The sequence below is a fragment of the Mytilus galloprovincialis genome, chromosome 8, assembly GCF_965363235.1.
Source record: "Mytilus galloprovincialis chromosome 8, xbMytGall1.hap1.1, whole genome shotgun sequence".
Lineage (NCBI taxonomy): Eukaryota > Metazoa > Mollusca > Bivalvia > Mytilida > Mytilidae > Mytilus > Mytilus galloprovincialis.
This window is the reverse complement of record NC_134845.1, coordinates 68,849,104-68,876,043: the sequence shown is the minus strand read 5'-3', so window position 1 is coordinate 68,876,043 and position 26,940 is coordinate 68,849,104. Positions and strand designations below refer to the sequence as shown.

At 31.3% G+C, this 26,940-nt stretch overlaps 1 protein-coding gene across 1 annotated transcript; it reads right to left on the bottom strand.

Annotated features, from left to right (window-relative positions):
• Positions 1–1,183: 1,183 nt before the first annotated feature.
• On the bottom strand, positions 1,184–26,114 carry LOC143043765 (uncharacterized). Its single transcript, XM_076215944.1, has 16 exons — positions 25,976–26,114; positions 23,720–23,915; positions 22,243–22,332; positions 21,498–21,596; positions 19,883–19,981; positions 18,238–18,336; positions 17,635–17,733; positions 16,935–17,033; positions 14,676–14,792; positions 13,937–14,050; positions 13,141–13,194; positions 12,491–12,506; positions 11,868–12,140; positions 10,429–11,397; positions 4,901–5,010; positions 1,184–2,473 (listed from the first exon to the last, which is right to left on the bottom strand). Exons 2-16 carry the CDS (start codon positions 23,750–23,752, stop codon positions 1,184–1,186), a joined length of 3,561 nt encoding a protein of 1,186 aa, XP_076072059.1. The 5' UTR covers positions 23,753–23,915; positions 25,976–26,114.
• Between the last annotated feature and the right edge of the window lie 826 nt (positions 26,115–26,940).

Below are 26,940 nucleotides of genomic sequence, written 5' to 3'. Positions count from 1 at the left end.
GGTTAGAACAATCAGCAATTTTGCCATAAAAGCGCAAGGATTTGCTAGTTGCAAAACCATGCCGACCCACCATTTTTTTCGTAAAATGTCCTGTACCAAGTCTAGAAAATCACCATTTTTATATTATAGTTCTTTTGTGTGTGTGATACATTTTAGTGTTGTGTTTCTGTTGTGTCGAAGTTCACTTATATTTGATGGGTTTCCCTCAGTTTTAGTTTTAACCAAGATTTTTTTTCTCAATTAATTTATGAATTTTGAACAGCAGTATACTACTGTTGCCTTTATTTTGCAACAAATTTGTGCACAAAATTGCTGGTGTAAAACTAAAATGTCTTAATCTAGGAAAGGACACTTATTGCTGCTAATATTTGATTTATTTAAGGTAAGTTCATGTGGATATATTTCGGCAGTATATTTAGAAAATTAAGTATTTGATCTTTAGACGAGAAATACTTTCAAGGGTTTTTGAATTGACCAATTAAACTGATTTTAACGTATTTTTACTGAGTTTGACATAAATGAGCATAATCAAAACGTTTGGATATTTAAACACCATTAGATGGTCTCAAATGAACATCGCTGATGACAGAAGAAATACAAGAGCATTCATTTTGATTATATTTTCACGTATGTAACTGAAATATCAAAATCTAAGAAAATCTTGTTGTTTATGATTTATTTATTTCAGAAAGTTAAATGTGTGGATATTGGGTCATGCCTCATATCTTGTATTTAAGCTTTGGATTTCATATATTTTGGTCACGAGCATCACTGAAGAGACATGTTTTGTCGAAATGCGGATCTGGTGCAGAACAATTGCTACCGTTAATGTTATTGTATTTGATTTAACTGAAATTTAAGCTGGAAAACTCTTTTTCATGATTTGGAAGAGTATATCGACATTTAAGTCTAGTACATTGTTTATGAAAAGACACCAAGATAACGAACAAAAAAAACCTGAAAATTGACACCAACGACTGATTTGTATTTTGAAGAAATTATAAATTCGAAATAGATAATTAATTATTAACAGAATTTTCGCTTTCTTCACACAACATGAATTAGTACCATCAAAAGTTTCTGACTTAATTGTCTAATATTTCAAATTTTGTGGATAGTTTTCTCATTGTGTTCAACATGTTCAAACTGCATCTCTTTTTGTTTTTTGTGTTTACACAATACTTTACAAGTCATAGCTTACCTTTTCTGAAAACCAAGCTGTTAGAGTTTTGACAGCATGTCGTTGTTTGTGCTTTTTACAAATCCATATTGGTTCATCATTAGATAACGGAATCTCATTATGATTAAAGAAACATAAATCTGTTTTGCAGAATACACCAAATTCAATTTTAAACGGTATAATTGAATGTACTTGCGCTGATGTTACGTCCTCGGATAACATTGAGTAGAATTCTGAGATTCGTATTATCGCCGCTGTCAGACATTCCTGGAGAGAAGACGCCAGAGTTGGAATTATATCGTCTTTTGAGTCGGCATGAATAAGTGACACAATCACCCTTTTTGTTTTTACTTGGACTGCTACGTCATGTAAACTGTCAATCCTTAACACAGCTAGATCACTGAACAACATTCTCTTCTCTTTATTTTTGTCTTTATAATTTTTTATATCCCACCATGTTATGAACGAGCTTAGAAAGCGATATGACAACGCTGGTGGTATAACCTCTTCAATAAAAGTATAAGCTAGTACGATCGAATTATTTGAGTTCCAAAATCTTTTCATGAACGTTGTGTTGTTTCCTTTAGTTACCATGCACGGGATCATAAAGCGAGAAACATCTTGTATTGAACTGTTCTCATCGTCATAACTTGTTCTTGGAGCAATTAAAACATCAAGATGAACAAGAATCTGAAGCATATAGTTTTTGTATGACAGAATATGTTTATAATTATCTTGCCCCCAAAGATAAAAGATTTCATCCCTTTCAATCATCCCAGTTTTCTTAAGCTTTTTCAAAATTGTATAAAATCTTTTCCCTTTTGGCCAGAACTGTTTTTCTGTTACTATGGATCGTAAAACTTCAACTAAGTATGCTGGTGATATAATAATAAAATCTCGAAGTTTTTCGACATCAAAGTACAACAGCTTTCCAAGCGAGTGTTGTACCTTTAGAAATAATTCTATCTGTCTCTCCGATAAGATCATTGACTTATTTTGGGAATTCATTGTCATTAATTGCTCACGTGAAATAATATTAAAACCTTCAGCAGATTTCTGGGCTAACTGTAACTCCAACGGAATCCATTTTGTTGGCATCGATTCGCCCCATCTTGGATGTTCAGTCGCTCTCATCATTAAAATGTGTCTAAGATCTCCAATTTCAGGATCATCTGGATTTGTGGCATCAACAAATATCAGCGGTTTGAATTCTAAATGTTTCAAGCCGGCATGGGAATTAAACAATTTCTGTAGATCATCTTCAAGTTGTTTTCGTCGTGCATTTCGTGACCACTGTAATTTAGAATATTCATTCTTTAACATCTATCGTTTGCACTTATATATATTAGTATTGCACTATTCTGGTAAAGCATACCTGAATAAGCTGACATATTTTAACTATGGGTGTGATTACTATTTCAAAACAGATATGAAATTTACACATTTAACTAAAGAATAAGTACTTAATATACACCCCACCTTAGCAGCAATATACAAACCTCACATTTATATGGGATATACATTTTCCAACTTATTTGGAATGAAGCAGCTTCCAGCTGCTACTCTCTTTATAAAACGTCATCGGTGTTTGATCAGAAAGTTGATGAGCAAAGATTATACCAAAGAACATCTCGTGCTTTATTATATAAAACAATTCACTTGACAATAACAAGACCTTGTAGATAAATATTCCGTATCAACTTTACAATTAATACATGAAGGTCTTGAAGTATAGATTATATGTACTGATGTTGTTTATCATCTCAAAAACGTGTTTAACTTTACCCTTTTTTACTGTTTAGTCCATTTTTGAAATACTTTTACCTATCAAAAATTGTGAATGGAAATCGGAAATGTGTCAAAGAGACAACAACCCGACCCCAAAGCAGACAACAGCCAATGGGTCTTCAATGCAGGGAGAATCTCTTTCACCCAGAGGAGTCCTTCAGCTGGCTCCTATACAAATATGTATGTCTGTTTTCTTTTGCTCACATATTGTTGTCAATATAATGGAATTCAATGCGTCTGTCATATAAGTGCAAGGTTCAGATAAAAAGGGAAATGCCTGTACCAAGTCAGAAATATGACATTTGTTCATTCGTTAGATAAAAAGTAAAATCACAAAAATACTGAACTCCAAGGAAAATTCAAAAAGGAAAGTCCCCAATCAAATGGCAAAATCAAAAGTTCAAATACATCAAACGAATGGATAACAACTGTCATATTCCTGACTTGGTACAGGCATTTTCTTATGTAGAAAATGGTGGATTGAACCAGGTTTTATAGCTAGCTAAACCTGTCACTTGTATGACAGTCGCATAGATGTGTCTTCGAGCTTTTGAATTTGCATTTATAAAAGAATTTCCGATTTGAATTCAGTTAGAGTTCTGTATTTTTGTTTTGTTTCACCTTATATCGTAACGAGTGCACACGAATGTTAATACAGATATTTTAAGGCAAATTCTGACTTTTTTATCACTTCTCTAAATGTTAGTGTATTAAGGTATATTAATGGTATATCGCCATCTTGGATTACATAGTAGCAGTGCTAAATCGGTCTTAATATTTGCCTTTTTTTGAAAATGTTTACACAGATTTGCAATGCTTGTGTAAATAGATATAATAATATGTGGTATGAGTGCCAATAAGACCACACTTCATTGTCACAATTTGTAAAAATTAATTATTATAGATCAAAGTTCGGTCTTCAACACAGAGCCTTGGCTCACACCGAACAGTAAAATATGAAGGGCCCCATAGATGACTTGTGTTGAACCATTCAAATAGGAAAACCAGCGGTAAATGTATGTAAAAAATGAGAAACGAGAAACACTTATGACCCACATTAACAAACGACAACTACTGGACATTATATTCCTGACTAGTAAGGACAGGCGTAGACTGTTTATTTGCATAAATTAACATTTCGCCCCTCTTGTTTGAAGAAACGTAAGTGACTTATTACATTTACTAAAATGTTTTAACACCTACCAAATATTTGTTTTGTAAGAATCATTTTTTCAACATTGGCATATAAGGGGAGATCACTCTATAGTCTATATCTATACTGGAGTGATTAGGAAATTCTCAATTTTTACTCTTGTCAAGAAAACAAGTTCGGTGATAAAATGTTTTTTTTTAATTTTCTTAAGCATATAATCAAACTGTTCTTCACATATTTTATTGAAAAATGCTATCTAATAGATTTCTTAGTATGCACAAAAACGTTTTATTTTCTGACTGATCAATGCAAAATTGGATAATTGGACGACTTGCAGCTTGAAAAGTAGCACGGTGATCGTCAATTTTTGTTATATTTTTGAATGAGGTTAGTAAAATCTTAATTTTGACATAGTATAAAAATTATATCAGAGGAAATATATACAAATGATACACCTCACATTCTATTTCAAATAGAAAGTAGAAATTCCTTCTAACGGTTCACCAAAAAGACAGTGCTCAGTCAATTCTATGTCATTATACTCAATCACCTTCTGTTCGTGATTTCACAAAAGTAAAAACCATGCAAAGCGAAAAAATGTGACGTCGTTATAAAATATTTAAACAATAAAGAAATGACATCAAGTGAGGTCAAATATTGATCTTAAGAAATAACCAATCATGCGAGAAAAGTATAAAGCGATTAAAATAAAGAAAGAAATGCAGTTAAATCTAATGTAATAAATTTGTATCTGCAATGGAAATGATATTTTCATTTACCTTGAACCATTTCTTGTCCTTGTGTGTATCTACAAAGACAATCCTTGGAAAACCGTTATCTGTTCTCTTGCAGTATGTCAAAATTGAGTTGACCCAATGTAGCAGATACACTAAACAAATATAAAGCATCTATGATCGTGTTCTTACTTAAGAATTTAATGCTTCTTTTAGTATATTGGTTGGGGTGTCATAGTGTGACCGAAGTACATTTTTTATGAACCGCTTTTTTTAAATGTACAGTTGGGTGCAGACCAAGCATTACATGTAGACGGGCCGAAAAAGTTAACGCGGCGTTTACTCGCGTGCACTTCACGTAAACGCCGCGTTAACTGTGCGTTAACTCCGAAATTGCAGTAGACATTAAAAGTAAACGTCGTTTACTTTCGCGTTTACCTCCGCGTTAACGCAAAAACGGCGCGTCTTCTAATTTTGTAAAGAGTAAACGGGCGTTTACTTTCCCGTTTACCTCCGCGTTAACGTGGAAAAATGCGCGTCTTCTATTTTCGTAATAAGTAAACGCGCGTTTACTGTTTGTAGTAAACGCCCGTTAACGCAGATTATCATCGTAACCTGGATACATTTACATAAAATATAAATTGATAAGGAACATCAAAATTAATTGACCAACTGGTCATTTCCGCTTGACATATTGACGATTACAGTTATTTAAAAATGTTATCGCACATTTGTATTTAATTGAACAATAATTATAGTAAATTTCTTGTTCTTCGCAAATAATAGTTTAAGTATGTTTATTCAAATGAATGTAATTTAATCCTCACCAAAATCAAACAGTTTTCTCATCTTAGACAGACTGACTCGTAAAATTAACCAAAACTGACAATATTTACCCTTTAACTGTTTAACAACTATCTTATTCTATATAGTAGTAATTCAGTTATATTTTTATGCCATAATTGACCATATAATACAATTGACAGAAATTTTTTTACCAGCCTGACGGCCATGACCTCTTTTTATTTAAAATATTGAATAGTAAACAAAATTCAGTAGTTTTCATACATCAGACTAACTCGTAATATATAATTATTTGTTCGCAACAACCAAAACTGACCATATAAGCAATTTATTATGTAAATCTATATAGCCCGCATAGTAAATGAGCTATATTTTGATATAAAGATTGATTGTTTAATAAAAAAAGGAAGCAATATTTAAATATTATGACATAAAAATTTTGTTTGCATCAATTTAAAGTGCCAGCATGTTCTTTTTTATTCAAAATATTGAATCGCAAACATAATTCAATAGTTTTCTTACCTCAGACTGACTGATATAATAAAGTTATTTGTCAGCAACAACCAAAACTGACCATATATTTGAATATTATGACTAAAAAAATTTGTTCGCATCAATTAAGAGTGCCAGCAAGTCCTTTTTTTATTCAAAATATTGAATCGTAAACAAAATTCATTAGTTTTCATATCTCTGACTGACTCATATAATAAAATTATTTGTCCGCAACGACCAAAACTGACCATATAAGCATTTTATTATGTAAATCTATATAGCCGCATAGTAAATGAGTTATATTTTCATGTAAGAATTGATTGTATAATAAAATAAGTAGCAATATTTGATTACTATGACTAAAAAATTTTGTTCGCATCAATTTAGAGTGACAGCATGTCCTTTTTTATTCAAAATAATGAATCGTAAACAAAATTCAGTAGTTTTCATACCTCAGACTGACTAATATAATAAAATTATTTGTCCTCAACAACCAAAACTGACCATATAAGCATTTCATTATGTTCATCTATATAGCCGCATAGTAAATGAGTTATATTTTCATGTAAGGATTGATTGTATAATAAAAAAAGGTAGCAATATTTGAATATTATGACTAAAAAATTTTGTTCGCATCAATTAAAAGTGCCAGCATGTCCTTTTTGTATTCAAAATATTGAATCGTAAACAAAATTCATTAGTTTTCATATCTCAGACTGACTCATATAATAAAATAATGTGTCCCCAACAACCAAAACTGACCATATAAGCATTTTATTATGTAAATCTATATAGCCACATAGTAGAAGAGTTATATTTTCATGTAAGGATTGATTGTATAATAGAATAGGTAGCAATATTTGAATTTTATGACTTAAAAATTTTGTTCGCATCAATTTAGAGTGCCAGCATGTCCTTTTTTTCTTCAAAATATTAAATCATAAACAAAATTCAGTAGTTTTCATACCTCAGACTGACTGATATAATAAAATTATTTGTCCGCAACCACCAAAACTGACCATATAAGCATTTTATTATGTAAATCTATATAGCCGCATAGTAAATGAGTTATATTTTCATGTAAGGATTGATTGTACAATAAAATAGGTAGCAATATTTGAATATTATGACTAAAAAATTTTGTTCGCATCAATTAAGAGTGCCAGCATGTCCTTTTTTTATTCAAAATATTGAATCGTAAACAAAATTTAATAGTTTTCATATCTTAGACTGACTCATATAATAAAATTATTTGTCCGCAACAACCAAAACTGACCATATAAGCATTTTATCATGTAAATCTATACAGCCTCATAGTAAATGAGTTATATTTTCGTGTAAGGATTGATTGTATAATAAAATAGGTAGCAATATTTGAATATTATGACTAAAAAATTTGTTCGCATCAATTTAGAGTGCCAGCATGTCTTTTTTTTCTTCAAAATATTGAATTGTAAACAAAATTCAGTAGTTTTCATACCTCATGCAGACTGACTAATATAATAAAATTATTTGTCCGCAACAACCAAAACTGACCATATCAGCATTTTATTATGTAAATCTATATAGCCGCATAGTAAATGAGTTATATTTTCATGTAAGGATTGATTGTATAATAAAATAGGTAGCAATATTTGAATATTATGACTAAAAAATTTTGTTCGCATCAATTAAGAGAGCCAGCATGTCCTTTTTTTATTCAAAATATTGAATCGTAAACAAAATTTAATAGTTTGCATATCTTAGATTGACTCATATAAAAAAATTATTTGTCCGCAACAACCAAAACTGACCATATAAGCATTTTATTATGTAAATCTATATAGCCTCATAGTAAATGAGTTATATTTTCATGTAAGGATTGACTGTATAATAAAATAGGTAGCAATATTTGAATATTATGACTAAAAAATTTTGTTCGCATCAATTTAGAGTGCCAGCATGTCTTTTTTTTTTCCTTCAAAATATTGTATTGTAAACAAAATTCAGTAGTTTTCATACCTCAGACTGACTGATATAATAAAATTATTTGTCCGCAACAACCAAAACTGACCATATAAGCATTTTATTATGTAAATATATATAGCCTCATAGTAAATGAGTTATATTTTCATGTAAGGATTGATTGTATAATAAAATAGGTAGCAATATTTGAATATTATGACTAAAAAATGTTGTTCGCATCAATTTAGAGTGCCAGCATGTACTTTTTTTATTCAAAATATTGAATCGTAAACAAAATTCAGCAGTTTTCATACCTCAGACTGACTGATATAATAAAATTATTTGTCCGCAACAACAAAAACTGACCATATCAGCATTTTATCATGTAAATCTATACTGCCGCATAGTAAATGGGTTATATTTTCATGTAAGGATTGATTGTATAATGAAAAAGGTAGCAATATTTGAATAGTATGACTAAAAAAATTTGTTCGCATCAATTAAGAGTGCCAGCACGTCCTTTTTTTATTCAAAATATTGAATATTGAAACAAATTTCAGTAGTTTTCTAACCTCAGACTAATCGAATTATAACCAAAACAGACCATATTAGCACTATATATAGCTGCATAGTAAATTAGTTATATATCCATGTAAAGATAGCAATATTTGAACATTTAAATTGACGAGATGGTACAAATGTACATACTTATATTACACTTTATTGATATCCCTTTCAATACACTGTACAATTTACGTTTTTTTTTTTATCATTTGTCATAACAGAATCTTATCATGTTAATCCAAGGCAAACAAGGTGAATTTCGATTAAAAATAATATATTAAATGCACCGAGTTATAGTTAGGAATTCGGAGAGACAAATTATAAATGGCGAACGAAACAACGTAAACCATGATGTTTACATCCCATCATGTAAAAATATTCTCCCTATGTCTCAGATAACCTTTCTTTCCGTATCGATATTTGCACCTGTAACTTTTGAAAAGCAGACATGTGACAGAGTTGTCAAGCCACAACTGGAGATTTGGAAATTTTCAGCTGGAGTTTGGGCTTCAAAACTGGAGATTTTTTATCGACCTTTTATCGACGCACGCAATGTTTTTTTTTTAGTGTTTTCAAACTGCATAGATCTTCTTTTTTTGTTAACAAAGCAATGATTCCATACCTTTCAACACCTGCATAGCCATTTTTACTTGAAAAAATAGAAGATAATGGGTTTTCAAATATTTATTACTATGTATAGTTCAAGAATAAGTGAATAGCCAAGAAAATATAGAAAAATCTGCAAATCAGTAAAGTTAATGGACTTAATGAAAGTGATTTTGTGTAATTTAATATTTTGAATTAAAAGAGTTTTTGAATTGTTCTGGTTTGAAACACATACTTCATTATATACGTAAAATATTAAGACTAAGGGTCGTTTTTATAAAAAAAAAAAAGGTGCAAATGAACTTGAAGTTTATTTCTAAATTTACCCAATCAGTTAACGCGAAAAGTAAACATGCGTTTACTTTCAAGTGCACGTAAAAATACAGTTGTAAAATCTGTAGTAAACGCCCGTTTACTTTTAAGTGCACGTAAAAATAAATTTGAAGAATTCTGAAGTAAACGTCCGTTTACTACTGACTAAACGGACACATAGTAAACGCCCGTTTACTAGGGTAGACATTAGAAATTTCCATTTCGACCACGTTAACGTAATTATAGTAAACGTGCGTTTACTAGTAAACGGGATATTTGAAGTTAACTAACGAAATATGTGCACGCGGCGTTAACTTGCGTTTACTTTATGTAATGCTTGGTCTGCACCCAACTGTACGCACAGTCAACGCATTTATAACCCTATTATTTTACATGGTTTGCTTATTTGTCGAGGGGCCAGACATTGGACACATTTTTGTCATGGACGTGAATTTTCATATTACAGTTAAAACCTGGGTTTATCTTCAAAAGAAACACGGTTGATGTTACATTTTGAGCAGGATCTGGTAATTCATCTAGAGAACCTGAGATAACCCCTGGTTCTAATAGGATGCGTGATGATCAGTGGTCTTTAGTTTTCTATGTCTCCTTTTGTGTTTTGTGAAGTGTTACGTTTCGTTTTTCTTTTTAGCCATGTCAGTTTGTTTTTTTTTTTTTACTGATGACTTTGCATTTCTAGTTCGAAATTTTTGTCTCTCATAATATCTGAAATGATACGTAAGGATATTATTACAGCGTTATACTCAACACGCCCTAGTTATTAAAAACGACCAGCATCTATAATCAATAATATGCGGTATAAGAGAAATATCTATTAATTGTTACGGTACCTGCAATTGTTGGTTTTCCAAAATGTCCAGGAAGAAAGTTAAGGTCGGACATGCTTTTGTGTAGATCAATTAAGCCGTTAAACATCAATACAAATATGCCCCTGCTGGTTATGAACAGCTGGTGAGTCATGTAATAATCTTTTTGACCTCCAAAGTCCCAGATATCTATAGGTACTATCCTTTGCTTGTATTTACCTTCCTTCACTGCTTTCACTAACAGTTGGTGTATTTTATCATATGACATATCACTTGCTCTTTCTGTTGTCGGTTCTGATTCGACCGGCAGATAAAGTTTATTCCCTGAAGATTCGGCTAACTGCGAGGAAATTGCATGTTTCCGTCCGATGGATGTTTCTAAAACATCCATTGAAGAAGCGCGACGTTCGTGGTTTGGTAAGGTTATTCTTTCATCAGTTTCATTCTCTGATGTCCTTAACTGTTGTTCTGGATTATGATTGGATATCATAGCTGTAGTTACGTCGTTAACAAATGAATCATCGAAAGTTTCAAATGATTTGTTACATGTAGAAGTATTACTATGTTTATGTTTTTCTTCTGGGAAAACTTTAAGAATATGCATTTGTTTTGAGAGATGAAACTCCACAGGTTCTTCATTCTGGTGCAATTTACCATGTTCAAAGTGAGAAGCACTTCCTAGTACTTTGATTTTCTGTTCTTCAAGCGGAAATGATTCAATTTTAACAATGCCTTTTATTTCTGACTCTGATCCGCTGAATTTAGTTTTGCCTAATAAAATTGTACCTTCATTTCTTGTTGTTTTGTCTTTTCTTTCAATTTGATAGTGGGGTCTTTCCTGGTGAACAGAAAAAGTAGTTAAGGTATGTTTGTTTGAAGGCAGACTTGTATTCAAAGTGGCACTCTGCATGTTATCTTCCATAACGGAACTTCTGGTTTCACTTGTAGAAATCGACATTAACATATTTGTCAGTACTTCTGTGATCGCATTACCTTTAAAACATTATATGAGAAACAAATTGTGTTTATAGATAATGTTTAAAATATATTATATAAAGACTAGATATAGTATCCTTTACTAACTAATGTGTTATAATAAATGTTTTGAACTACAATAAAGTCATATTCACGCAATATTTCTATGGAATAGGGAAGAAATTGTTGAAGTGTTAAATTGTTTTCTTGAATGATTCAATTGGCAATGTAACGTTCAGAAAAAAGATAAGACGGTTACTTCAATGAGTAAAACCCTATTAAAATGGTATTAGACACTGACAACTTATATAATAATATATCATTATACACATCAAGGTATCGAACTAAAACTAAACTCATTGTATTTAAATCAGGGAGATTGACATCCGTGGCGGGGTAAGAATCTTATGCTTTTAATGCATCATCCGCTATTAAATGTCAAATGCTAGAAACTGACAATGATGCTTAAAGGTACCAACAACACAAACCTTGTGGAAACAGTACCCATTCCAACTTGTCAACGTCCATCCCAGCTCTTCCCATGTATATCCATATACCATCAGTAGACTGACGTGATATTGGCACAGTTTCACCAACAAGAATCTTCGCTAAACAGCTTTTTCCGACAGAATAAGGACCTACCAAATACATTCTGTTCCAAAAACACTTCTGGAAACTTTCATGCAACAAATCTTGTAGATCACTTACATGTTCCAGCCCAAGACCTCTGAGTTCTTTTCTAAGTTCTCTCCAAAGTTTGACTAAAATGATTATAAGGTTAATGTATGCGTCATGCGCATATCTGTATTACATGTTATCGTCGTTAACTAGTCGTTTGTTAATTATTGGCAGACATAACGATATTACTTTTATTCAAACGAATTTAAACGTCATTTGCATTTTTTTACATTATCTTTTGTAATGACTTTGTTAAATTTTTATTCGATAAGCTCATTTGTGAGTTCATCTGGTCTTCCATTATAGAAATTCTCAATGTCTGTAATTTGGGTTTTTCATTATGTTATTTACCAATTCGTGTTTTCATAACAGTATACAAAATAAATAGTCTTCTAGTCGAACGTATGATAACAATTAGATATAGTGTGCTTACCTTTCTCTCGCTTTTCCTACAAAAATGCTCGACGTTAAAAGACGTAGTTAATATGTTGCATACTGAACATTTGACGATGTAAGGTATATTAGTATTTAGAATTTCCGGACAGATATATAATATTAATAAAACCACCTCTCCAAAATATAAAGAATATAAAATGTTTCTTTCTTAAAAATTGATAACTACATCTTTCATTTCCCAAATCAAAATTATATATACATGTGGGGTGAATATCAATAATAAAACTATAAAATTGGTTCTAGATAAAACTTCGTGTTTTTCATGTGCATGTGCCGTAAGTGTGATGTCTATACAGTATAAAAGGGATTTGTTATTGTTAGTGTTTCGTTTTCTTTTCTTTATTGCAGTCTCATCTTTTGATGGATAGAAGGATATTTATTTAATAAGCTAAGACATTACTAGGCATTTGATTAGGAAAATAGCTTTCCAATGGAGGTTTTCGTCTTTACATAATTCTAGATCTAATATGTTCTTAACTTAAATATATGCATATATAGAATTTCATTTCAGTATATTGAAATAAGTAATTTTATGAAACGCGCATCTGGCGCATTAAACTATCATCCTGGTACCTTTGATAACTATTTAACTCTTTGGTAGGTCATATTTTGTAAGAAAGATTTTACCTGGAACAAAGTCAAACTAATAAAGAAAGGTGCTAAATCACTCGCTGTATTACCCTGAAAGTTATGAAAAACAAAATTATCAAATTATAAATAACAAATATTTGTATTCCTGCAAAATGTAAATGAATAACCTCATTTGCTGGTTTAGTATGTATCTGTCACTGTTCTTTTTATTAAGGATGCTTGATTCTCTTTTTTATATCAAAAGCTTTTTTAAAGATTGTTATACATTGATCGTGTATATATAACGGAACTTTAGCATGTTTAGGTCCAAACTGATATGAAATAAACTCAGTCTTCCCAGACATAATAAATTGAAAATTTGTCGGAAAATGATTATCTTTTGATTCTTAATCCTTAAAGCATTGATACCTTTTACTTCATTCAAAGTATTAAAGCAGTTTTATGAGTTTTTTCTCAGCATTAAAAACATCATCAAAATTTTTTTGTGACGTCTAACTATTTAAGAAAATAAAAACAAAACAATACTTAGTTCATATGTAAAAGACGGACTCATATGAAATCAACTGTCGTGTGTTTTCTTATGGATACTATTCATTTGATATAAACGTTTATTCTTCTTTTATTGTTGGCTACATACAATTATGTCGTAACTTGCTAAATACTTTTAACAGCGTTGACTATAACAGATTCAATACATTGGGGTGACGAAAAATCATAACACCGTGTTTACATGTATGTTGAAGCGTTATGTTTTAAGACCAATATTTTGAATTAAGTGATATAACATTTGCTTCCCACAGGCATGTTGCTATTACCCGTTAGTATTACCTACATCATTATCTATAATATTTGGATCTGATCCTCCATCTATTAGTTCAGAAAGTATGTCAATGTTGCCTTCGAATCCATTTCTAAATGCATACGTTGCATAGTGAAAAGTCTTCCCCTGTAACATGTATAAAACATTTTAAAAAAAATAGGATTTTTATACAATCATCCTTCAAATGTCTACAACTGTATCTACATAGTCAGTTGTAACCCATCCGTTTGGTGTCCTCATTTTGTCATTTGATAAGGGACTCTCTGCTTTGAATGTTCTACGAGTTCGATATTTTGGTGACTTTTCATATACATTTATTTATATCTACGTCCTTCTACTGATCATGCAACAATGATACACGAGTCCAATTTCAATGCCCGTACTTGCTATGATTAAAATATTATTTTGTGTGTGTAGGATCTGCTTACTCTATCGGATCACCTAAAATAATTTCTAGTATCTGTTGTGATCAAGCCTTAGCTTTCTATCACATGTGTTGTCATGATGACACCTGATAAATATAATTATTTAACATGTAATAAATTGGATTATAAGTCAGTTTTAACTCACAAATAATACATATGAGTCAACACTAAATAAATTTACGTTATTTGCGTAATGCGTTTATATATTTGTATTTATACAGCTAGATAAATCGTAATAGCTCACGTTAATTATTCGTTAAAACCAAATAGTTACATAAAGTGTACACTTAATTGCGTGGTTATAAAATTCCTTATTGAATACCCACACTGTTATCCGCTACATTAGGTTCTGATCCCCGATTAATCAAAGCAAATAATTTATCCATGTTGTCATCAAATCCATGTCTAGCTGCATAGGCTGCATAATGAAGTGGTGTCTTTCCCTGTTAAGGTTGTTATATAGGAAAAAAACATTAATGTACAAACTTTCATAAAACGTACACATGTTAGAACAGAGTAGTTGCGACTTTTTTCTTGCTGCAACGTCTTTAATACAAAAACATCGTTGTTCCCCTAGTTCCAGGTAGGCAGCAATCATAATCATTGTAAAATGTATTGTTCAACTTTCTGTTAAAAGGTACAATGAATGTTCTGATAAAAAAAGGACGAGAATGGCACCATGGTTAAGTACTTATGTAACGCCTGTCATTTAGAACTGTTAAATCTGTTGAAATATCGTTTGTGTCACATACATATCATCAATATATTTACCTCAGATTTTGACATGTTTACATACATCAACGTTTTTTAAAGAATTTATACGTTTTAACTGCTCCGAATTATCAAACTGCGTGATAGACTTTTAAAAATTTTAAAAATATTTATATTTGATGTACATCTCTATGAATTTGGTTTTTGAGAATATTCCACTTACATTTTTATCTACCACGTTCGAATCTGATCCGTCTTTTATCAATTCGGTGACTGTATGTTTAATACCGTATATAACAGCATAGTGAAGAGGTGACTGTCCCTGTAAAACGGTCATATTAGGATTGCGAACCTTAAAGGTCTGATTGATCATAAACAAACGAGACGGTAGCAACAACGCATTTTTACCTGATGTATTTAACCTTATTTATGTGTTATCCATGTGACGGGGCTAGGTACTTATATCTCCCGGCAATGTGTTTGTATTATCTTTTATTTTTGCTGGTGTGTTTTGTATATGCGACTTTTTATGGTTCAGTCTTTCTTATAACGTGACTCTGTACTTTTAAAGATCCTGGCATTATGTTATTGTTCTTTTATAAATTTGATAATACTTTGAACGACAAACGACAAAATTATTCCATTGGCGTTGAAGTATTAACTGTATATGGATTCTTAAAATTCTAAAGAACTGCTGGATAATTTTTAATCTCGATCGGCCTGTTTCTGTAATTAATTCTAACATAACGTTTGATTTTATAACCCTGCATACTACAAATCTCCATGTGAAATTATAATTGTTTTGAAAAGATCTTGAATGACAAACTTTCTTTTTTGTGACTTTCGCATTTTCTGACGACCAACTTGCGAAACAAGGAATGTGGTTTTTTTTATATTTGATAAATGTTTTTTGTTGTTTTTTGTGTATGTTTATTTATCTTGAGATTGTACAAAGTGATGACTATTGTAGCCATATTTTGACTATTTAACCAATTATGTCTGTTTTGTTCACGCATCGTTGTAAAAATAACGGAATTTGATACGACTGTCATCAAAGTGATAGGTTTAGCGCTATAAAACCAGGTTCAATTCCCAATTTTCTACATTTAAAAATGATTGTACCAAGTCAGGAATAAGACAGTTGTTGTCCATTCGTTTGATGTGTTTTACCTTTGATTTTGCCATTTGATTTGGGACTTTCCTTTTTTAATTTTCCTCGGAGTTCAGTATTTTTGTGATTTTGCCTTTTCAACGTTTGTACTATTTGATTTCTTATAACGGTCTGGGTTTTTTCAATGTTCATACCGATGTCGTCGTTTATGCAAGCAACCCAAGGTTTAAATAGTAAAATCTACATATTAATCAAAACGTTCTTGATGAATTTACTGCAAAATAAAAACGCATTGAAAACAAATGAATTCTCAAATCGGAACGACAGAACCAGTTGTGAAAATATCCCAGTTTTTCTTTTCGTAACAAATACATGTAAACGATGATTTATATATGTAAGTACATGTAATGATGTCTCTAATTTGTATATCAAATAATTCAAATAAGGAATGACTGTAATATTTTTTCTGTCTATGAAGAAATAACATTAAAAATTTGGTGCACACTGAATAACGCGCGTAGCGGGTTATATTACAATGTGCACCACATTTTTTATGTTATTTCGAATAGACAGAAAAAATATTACAGTCATTTCTTATAATTTAATTCTAAATTCCATTTTAAACCGTAGAAAACCATGAAAAAGCGTTGATGACGTCAAGGTCACATGACTAAATTATGTCTATAGGCTCATAACAAAATAACGTCAGCCAATCGGAGGACGCGTTACATCCAAAATTAAATTTATTATTTAATAAACTCACGTCTTTATTGACCAAATTTGAATTAGCTCCTCTCTCAAGTAATTCCGAAAGAGTGTCTTCTGATGCGTTCATAGCTGCACAGTGAAGAGGGGTATGTCCCTGTTATGAGTATATTATTTTCATAGTCTTACATTTTTATGTTTCATTCTAAAGTGTTACATAAATCTACTGTTTAAATTTACACATTAAAAAAAACAGGATACACATCAGAAATTTACACATCAGAAAAACAGGTTCGTCACAAGTGCTTTAATTCTGCACATGACTCATTATTGACGAAAAAGTTTTAAAGGCCAAACAAAGTTAGATGTTGGAATTCAAACTAATATATTGTATAATTATTTAAGGATTTATCAAATGACATAAACGCATATGCGTGTTCGATCACTCGATTGTTTTCTTCAATATTTGAATTGTTATTACTTTTTATTTTTTACCATTCTAACATTCAAAAGGGCTTTTGATAACGTACATGTATCTGTTTTCTGTTTATTCCCTACGTTTTGATCAAATCCTGTGAACATGAAAGTTATATGCGTATGATGACAGAAGCATGCACATAAGGAATTTGATTTACGGCAAATACAAATACCGGTTACAATATTTTGATTTTCAAATCAACACGGTACTGTATGTCATGTCTAATTGGTTTATTGTGGAGCAATTAATATATTTGTGAGTTAACGACTATAATACGAACATGTTTGTCTGCCACATTCGGGTCTAATCCTATATCAATTAATGCTGAAATTATTTTCCTCGATCCATTTCTAGCTGCATAATGGAGAAGCGTCTGTTCCTGAAAAGAATGTTAAAGCATATTACATTTATTTGAGGCAAGTCATTGTTAGTATCTAGCTACACTATAAACGTTCATAATGATAGTTTTAATCTACATATTTGTATGAAATAAGGACAGTTTGGTATGAATATGTAAATATCTAGTTCGCTTTCGACAATTAAATTGATTAGGCTGGATATTTCTACATACGAGTTACATAATTTGAAAATTGTACTAGACATTCCATATAAATTTAAACTACATGTATATTTGAACCGTTTTATATTCAACCATGTTTTTATAAATTATTGATTGTTAATGCTTTCAATATTAAAAATCAATCGACTTCAGTGAATGTCTGAAATCTAATTTAATGTCAAATACCACACACATCTGAAACTTTAGAATTTGATTATTGTAGCTTATGCATTTAATACAAAAAATGAAACCGAATGTTGTAGAATCGTTGTATACGAAGAATTTTTCAATGATACTTGTAACTATGGTAACTTCAAAACTCACATCTGCATCCCTGACATTTGGATCAGATCCTCTACTTAGTAATTCAGAAACTATTTCTTCCTTTGAACTTATAATTGCATGGTGAAGTGGAGTCCAACCCTGTTTTCAAAAGAGTGCTTGCATTTATTTTCAATAAAATCAAAAATATCATTTCAGTTAATGCGGGGTTTAAACATTGCCGATTATTGCTCCAGTTTGAGATCAGACAGCGAAAAGACACGAAAAGTGAAAAAAATGGATTACTATCCTCAATTATCTGGAATGTCCTCTCATTGTATGAACGCAGTCGTTTAAGTTCGTAACAGATTCCTACGGGTCGGTTATGGTCCGGATAATTCGGCGAAGCACCCCGACAATTAGGTGCGTCCCGTAACATTCGGGGAAACTCAGCTAATTTTGTCAAGTCGGATCACAAGCGTGACTTTGTCGTGACAGATTCCGATGTATCGGATCAAAATCATAACAATGTTCAGTGTTTTATAGACGGTATCCGGTATAACGGTATTGATCTGGAGAAATTTTTCATTGCTGTTTTTCTGCCGATTGAGTCCAGATTGCATCCAGATCTTGTCGATTGCAAACCGTCTTTGCCGAAACCGTTCCAGAACAGTTCCGTTATAAATACGAAATTCGTCAATGATACCGACGTCAGAGTTCCGACAATTACAGAATACAGTACGACTGAGACCCGATAAAGCCGTCTGCATTACGATAGAGCGGACTGTGAAAGGATTAAGCTCCGACAGTACATGATCATCCCGAGTGTGCCGACAGTTTTCCGTCAGCGTCGATTCACTGTCTGTCACGGTCTGATCTCTGTCAGATTACATACGGTACAATCGAATCGCAGTCGTGACTGACTCGGTTGAATTGTATCATACAAAATAAACAAATCGGATTAGAAGCGGATTGAGAACGGGATTATCGGGATAAATTCGTTTGGAAACGGTTGAATATCGACGCTTCCTGAACAATATCTGATTTTCCATCCACGATTCACAGGATCATGATCAGACTTTTGATAAATTTTAATCGGGAATGATCCTATGGAGGACGGCAGTAAAAATCGTGAATGTGTGACCCCAGCTTAAACGAAACCAACACGTTAGGGACGACATCAGAAAATCAATGAAGGATAAAAAAAAACTTAACTCAAAGAGTTCGGGGTAGTGGGTCAAAAAGTTGCCAGTTTGGTTAAATTGACATCGATTATACAACTTTTAGTGTAGTCCCTTATATGGCACTATCAAGGATATATGACTTTTTAATTGAACTTAATAAATTCCTACAACTGTATAGACAGCTTTGAAGAAAAGGCAAATGTTTCAAAAAAAAGGTTGATCTCGATATACTAAACTTATGAAAAATAAATATATAACAAAGTAGAACACATTTTGACCGACATATTTTTCAGATGTTGACTATAATATGTTTTATTCTGTCAATCAAAAATAATGTTATACCTTTGCAGTGATGTAAATAAATGTTTATGAATAATATGTTATGTATGTGTATCTATCAATTTGAACATGTTGAACACAATTTAAGTTTTAGATATTTCTTCGGAATTGATGAAAAGTGTATAAAGAAATAAGAAACAATTCTATCCATTTTGATAACCATTTGTTATGGCATGTTGACTCACCTTGGTGTCTGCAATATTTGAGTTTGATCCTTTGGTTATCAATTTACTAATTGTATAAACTGATCCACTCTTTACTGCATAATGAAGTGGTGTCATTCCCTGTAGATAACGAAATATAATGATTAAACGACTATAACTTTAACTGTAAATATTAATCGGACAAAAACAATCTAACGCTTTTTCGCGTACTATTATGCTATATATTTATGTATTTCTCTCTCGAGTGTACTTGCATTTATTTGTACTGTATCATAGTCATGTAAATTTCTCATTTTAGAGATATATTTAACATTACCATTATGCGCAAGGTATGACTAACCACAGAACGAGGCCAAACTCACCATGTATACTTAAAATGTACAAGGTCAGGCACACAGCTGTTCGTATCTAATAGTTTGTTTCTATGTTTGTTGCAATGTCGTTTTTTTGGAGTTTTTTGTTGGTTTTTTGTGGGTTTTTTCTTCTCCAATGAACTGTTATTTCGTTGTATTTCTCTAATAGTTGGTGTTTTCCATCGGGTTTTAATGTGTATCCGGATTTGTTCTCTCAATCAGTTTATGACTTTTGAACAGCAAAATACTACTGTTTCCTTTATTTCACTATTTGAAGAACCAATATCCAATACCAAGAACATAAAATGATAAATGCGTTTCTGAATTTACTGTACTTGAAAGAAAATGTAACAGAAGAAAACAGAAACTTTATGTTTTTACAAAACTAGTTGTAATCTCATATTAACTATAACCAACAATTGTATATGCCATCAGCAACACAGGTTGTATTTTAAATGATGGAACTTCTTTCCTTGCAGGAGACTTATTATTTGTTATGTCGATTTTTAGCAATTGGTTGCCTGTGTATTTTTTGTGTATACAATGATTTTTATTTTTCATCCTTTTTCATTTGCTCTTTGCTGTGACGTTTAGTAATGCTTTTGATTTTCCCATTTAATAATGCTTTTAACCTATTTGATTTAAGCACCACTCCTGTGTCTTACTTCGGTTAGTTTGTTTCTATATATATATTTTACATATAGCAAAAATATGTCCTTTCTTCTTTTAATTATTGTCCGACAGCGTTCTCGAAAATGTAAATTGACTCTGTAAATAATTCCTACTTTTCCTGCGACGGTATTTCGATAAAAAAAAAAAAGTATACGTATACTTCATGGGATTACTTCTTCAATGTTCTTTTTGGGGTTTTTGAAATTATTTGATGTTCGGTTTACAAATATTTCTAGTATTGTCAGTCCTCGACCAACAAATAAATCGATTACGCTAAACGTATGATTGTATCTGGTAAGCAACTGATCTTATTTTCGACAGTCAATATTACAATCAGTTTATGAGTTTCACGTTTTTAATTAAATCTAATCAGGAAAAAAAGCGTTTTTTTTTAGTTGTTTCCTTTTTAACTATTTGTTTCGATGCATGCATATTTATGTTTGTGGATTTTTATTTTTTTTTTGTTCATTTCATATTATTTCTCTCTTAATCACTAATGACACTTAACTACATTAATTTGGAAAGCGATTTTTTATGTTGTTAAATGACATTTATGTGTCTTGATATTCTGTTTATTTCGAATATCAAAACTAATTGAAAATAATACTCACGAGTAAAGTAGTTCGATTTAGATCTGCTCCATTGTTAATTAATTGAGAAACGATGTCACTGTGGGGTTTTAAAACTGCGAAATGAAGTGCTGTTTGCCCCTGTTAATGTTATAGTATTTAACACTAAAACCCTTTAGAGAGATAGTATGGAAAATATGTAATTAAAGAAGCAAATATAATAATGCTTTGTGTCTGAACAATAAACCATTGACGAAAGAAAAAGAGCATTATAATTGTTGATAGCCATATCTATATTAAAATCGAATCAGTATACTCAGATAATGATAAAACTAGCATTGGTTTATGTCATCGGTGGAAAATATCCATAAAGAATTGGATTTTTGCGGCATTTGAAAAATCATCTGTTGTACTAAATAGGTACATGGGATATTTGATCGCGGGTTAGATTTATGCATTAACTTAATCAATAAAACAAAATATATTTGCATATATAACTTGTATAAGTGTTATGTATACTGTTCCATAGATTATAAACTGTCTTTCTATAGAATTTTTTTTTATCAGCTTCAATTAACAAAAAACAAGTAAACTTTATTCTTTACATATAATGAATATAAATATGTAAATTAGCCAAAAAAAATGCTTACAATACGACTGAAAGAATTAAAAAAACACTGGGGCTGATTTAACAAAACATCGTAGGACTAAAATTTATATATAAACCTAAACTGGAATGGTCATGCCTAACGAACATTTAAAACTTGTACGAGTCGCTGAATCTTACATCTGAATCGCTACAGTTAACTTCTGCTCCTGCACTCAAGCATTCTTCCATTAGTCGAGAATCGCCACATATTGCAGATATAATTAAATCCTGTAGCATAACAAAAATAAATAATGTGTATGGATATAAACTGATTAATATTTAAGTCTTTCTTATATTCTTTACTAGTTGATTTTTGGCGTTGAATAAGCCGTCAGTAACTGCTAACTCACTTTATTCTGTACTTTGCTTAGCACCGATCTAATGCCACATCACTATCCGATGTTTAGGGGGCTGGCACTTGTTATCATGTTTAGATGCAAGCTTTTTTTATTAGTTGTAAGTGGCTTTGAACTAGCTGTCAGTAACTGCGAGTACTTTCAGATCTGTACTTAATGTGTTTTTTTTTTTGTTGGGATATACAAGTACCCGGTCACGTCCACACTGTGTAGTATTTCTTTTTGTTTCAATCTGATAAGTTTAGCCCTTAGCAAATGATTTTTATTGTTTGTTCTTATATTGCAATATTAAACCATGGTCCCAGGTTAGAGGAGGAGGGTTAGGATCTCGCTAACATTATTATTCTCGTAGCATTATGTATGTGCCTGTACCAAGTCAGGAGACTGTAATTCAGTGATTGTCGTTTGTTGATATGTTACATATTTGTTTTTTTTTTTGTTTTTTTTTTTTGTACATAAATTATGAAGTTTGTTTTCTCGTTAGAATTTTTTAAGATTTGTCATTTCGAGGGCTTTCATAGCTGAATATGCGGTATATGTTTTGCTCATTGTTGAAGGCCGACATACAATGACCTACAGTTGTTAATTTCTATGTCATTAGGGCTCTTGTGGAAAGTTGTCTTATTGGCATTTATACCACATCTTATTTTTTATATTAACAACCACGCCACATTATGTGTATATGTGCATGTATCAAGCCAGAAGCCTGTAGGTTAGTGGTTGTGATTTCTTTGCTGTTTATGATATTTATTTTTCATTAATTCTTTTAAAAATTAGATCAGGCCGTTAGTTTTCTTGTTTAAATCGATTTACGTTTGTTGTTTCTGGTCTCACTGTGTAGTATGACATTTGGTTATCAATGTAGACCTCACGGTGACCTATAGTTCTTTAATTTTATGTCGTACATGTAAAAAACAGGACAAGAAATTATGTATATCCGTGAGCAAGATACATTCCGTAATCTAAATGATTTGGAAATTTATTAACAGTAGATTTAAATAATACAAGATCCGTCATTTATTTTATGAATTTTTCCCCCGTCTAGCTTATAAGTCGTTCGCTGTACAAAATCATTTTGAAAATACATATTCCTTGAAGTGAAGAACGTGCATGCAGTTTCTAATACCAAACACCTCTTGATCTAGAATTTTTCTAAATATCAGGTAACATAACCTGAATAAAAAATATGCCAGTCACGCAACAGTTCAATACAAACAATTTTTGAAAATGAACCATGTGCTTGAAGACTTATGTGTTACCTCTTCGAGTCCTTTTTTGCGATTTGAAGCCATTATGTTACCACTTCGTAATAGACAATCACAGTATCCTTGAATTACCCATCAGAAACACAGACGATAGCATGATCGTTCTTACACAGGTCTATTTAAAGATGATTCTAGTGGAATAGCATTGTTTGTATTGTCTTGGTCACATTGAGGTCTTTATGTAACTAATCTAAAATAGACACAAATATTGTATTGCTTATCACAGCGCCAACAAGGGGCCGAATAATCAACATTTATTTCGTTACGAATGATTACAAGTGATTCGAGAGCTGCGTTGGATAGAAATCGACTTATGCAAATCAACACCAATATATCTATTAATCTATTTCGGTTTTAAAAAAACAACGTTAAGTATGGGACTGTTTGCAAGTTGCATTATTAATGAAGTGCTACAAAGCGAACAAAACGTCGCCTTTGATTTCATTTTTTTTCGTAAATGAATGCTGCAAAATCAATCAGAGTCTTAAACATGACTTGTACATATTTACATACACTTGCATTAGGTCGATTTCTGTCTATTTAATTTTGATATATTATATTGAATAGGAAATATTCGGCGGTACACATATGTTATATCGAATAGTTATAACAAATGTGTGATGGTGACAGTAAACCTTTTAAACCATTGAATTTATCCGTGCAATGAGACAAACATAAAAATGTTTATACTAATTGCTCACATATATTCACGGTTATCAAACATCGTGAATCACAACGATATGTTAAAATCTTTTTCGGAACCTCAATTATTGTTTCTAATTTCTTTATCAATCAGAATTTATATCTTAAAACCACAACTTCAGGAAAAATATTCTTTGGAATACAAAAAGTCATTTGAGGCTTTGAAAAACAATCGACGTTAGACTTCGATAGACCCTTATAGTGTATACTTAATGACTGGGTATGAATGAAATAGTAAGTTTATTTTCCTCCGAGGTACAACTTCTGTCCTGGGGCGTAGCCGAGGGCAATTTTTGTATCCGAGGGCACAATAAACTTACAATGTCACGAATATCCAGACAGTAAGTGTTCTATTAAATCCAAAATGACAACAGACAATAAATGGGGTGATACATAAACTATAGTTATATAAAAAGCATAAACCCATCCATAACGTTAACTTCATCAATATTCTGAAATGAAACGGATGCGTCTTGAACTGACTTTCAACCCTAGATACAATAGGTAAGATTTGACGTCGTTAGTCTTGCAATTTTTTTTTAAATCCTCCAATCCTGTACGTACGTTGTAAAATCCGCGAACCCTAATGACGCTTGCGGTGGAATAGTTTTATCGCAGTCAAATAAATAACGCTTGAAATTTGAAAAAAAAATGCAAACTATTTTGTACTTATTTTATATAAAAAAAATGATAACTGAGATAATAATCGTTCCTATTTAATATGTCGTGAATGAAATTGTAACTCCATTTTATTTTTAATTAATGAACTAACAATTATACATGTATATTCGATTTCCTAATATCGACCATGTTTATGCATATATTAATATACATTAGTCAACTGTAAGATGTTTTCCAAATTGATACAGACAGATGATAACTATAATATCAATACAAAACAAACACGTAATCTTGTTTATACAGTATCTTAACCAAACACAAATATCTTAAATATTTACAAATGTATTAATAAAAAAAAAAATCGGTTAAAAGACACACATAAATTTCAAGGTCAACAAAAACATGTCTATACGATGTCGAGCACTTATTAGTGTGGGATACATATATAAAATGCTCTTGAATTTTATAAATGCAACAATTAAAGATCTAACAGTTAAATTAAGTGTAAGTTAAATTAAAATTGTATTGTAATAGCAAATGAACATATTCATATTTATTTATACATTTATATTAGCTAGAACGTAATCAAGTACTGTTTAGAGTTACTATTATAGTTAATAGTTTAATAGTTACAAAATTGTTTTTCCCGGTTGATCCAGTCCTAGCGCTCCAATACACCAATACATAATTTCAAGAGACATTGAAACAAAAGGAGTTAAAAAAAATCATTGAAAGTTGTGATAGCTTAGTGTCCCGTACTTGAATATCCAGTCCTTATCTTGTACTATGCAGAATGCAATATATATTTCCACAAAATTAACATACACATTTAGGACTTTAATCGTGTGAAATTGAAGGACTCGTGTTTATTCGGATAAAACCTTTCAGAACAGACAGTGAATCAGTACAAAAATTAAGGCACATTACCTTGACGGATCATTCTGTATTCTGGTTGTTACTAAAATCTATAAAACTAAAAACATCATATTATTATTTTGATAGTGATTGTTGACTTTATTTTGAAATTCCAAATTCACTATACACCCACTATCGTCCATTAAACATCTTAATCAGTTATATCACAGATTGTTAAGATGTTATCAAATTAAATGTGAAATGAGGCTAAGTGCCTTATTTCGCGACAATAAAAAAAATGCAATATATCATTATAAAACATGCAAAAATGAAAATCAAATCAAATTTTAACAGCAGTATTGAAAAAGTATACAACTAAACGAAACGTCATTGACGAAATGATCTATATTATAGTTAACATTCCATAATACGAGATGTTAATATGTAGATCGAGTGTTTACTGTTAATACGTTATTTGAACGATTGACATGGAGTAATTTCATGCGTTTTATATATACATCAATATCTTTCATAAATTATATTTTATCTTTATGGGGAGTTAAGAGGGTTGTTCGGATACAGTCTGTACTCCACGTAAACGTTCCGTTACCTTATCATATCGATTTGATGTTTCAACCTGAATTTTACACAGTTGCGTTGTGTTGTGCGTGTACACCTTTGTCCGAATAAGAAGGAGTATCAGATATAAGTAGACACGTTTTATTAATCCTATAAATGTCATATTATGCATGTGAATGTTCCAATCCAGAAGCCAGTAATATAGTGGCGTTGGTTGCTGTCTGTCATATTTGTATTCATTTTAGTACAATAAGGACTTTTCTTCTCGTTTGAATTGCTATTATAATTTTATGATGGAACCTTTTATCGCTTTCTATATTCTATATTTGTGTTTTGCTACTTGCTAATTCATGTACATCATCAACCATTGTTTTATGATCGATAATTGTTTTACTGGCATTCGAACATTCCTATGGGAACGATATGTACGCCTCTCCTTGTCGGTTTCTTCTTATTTT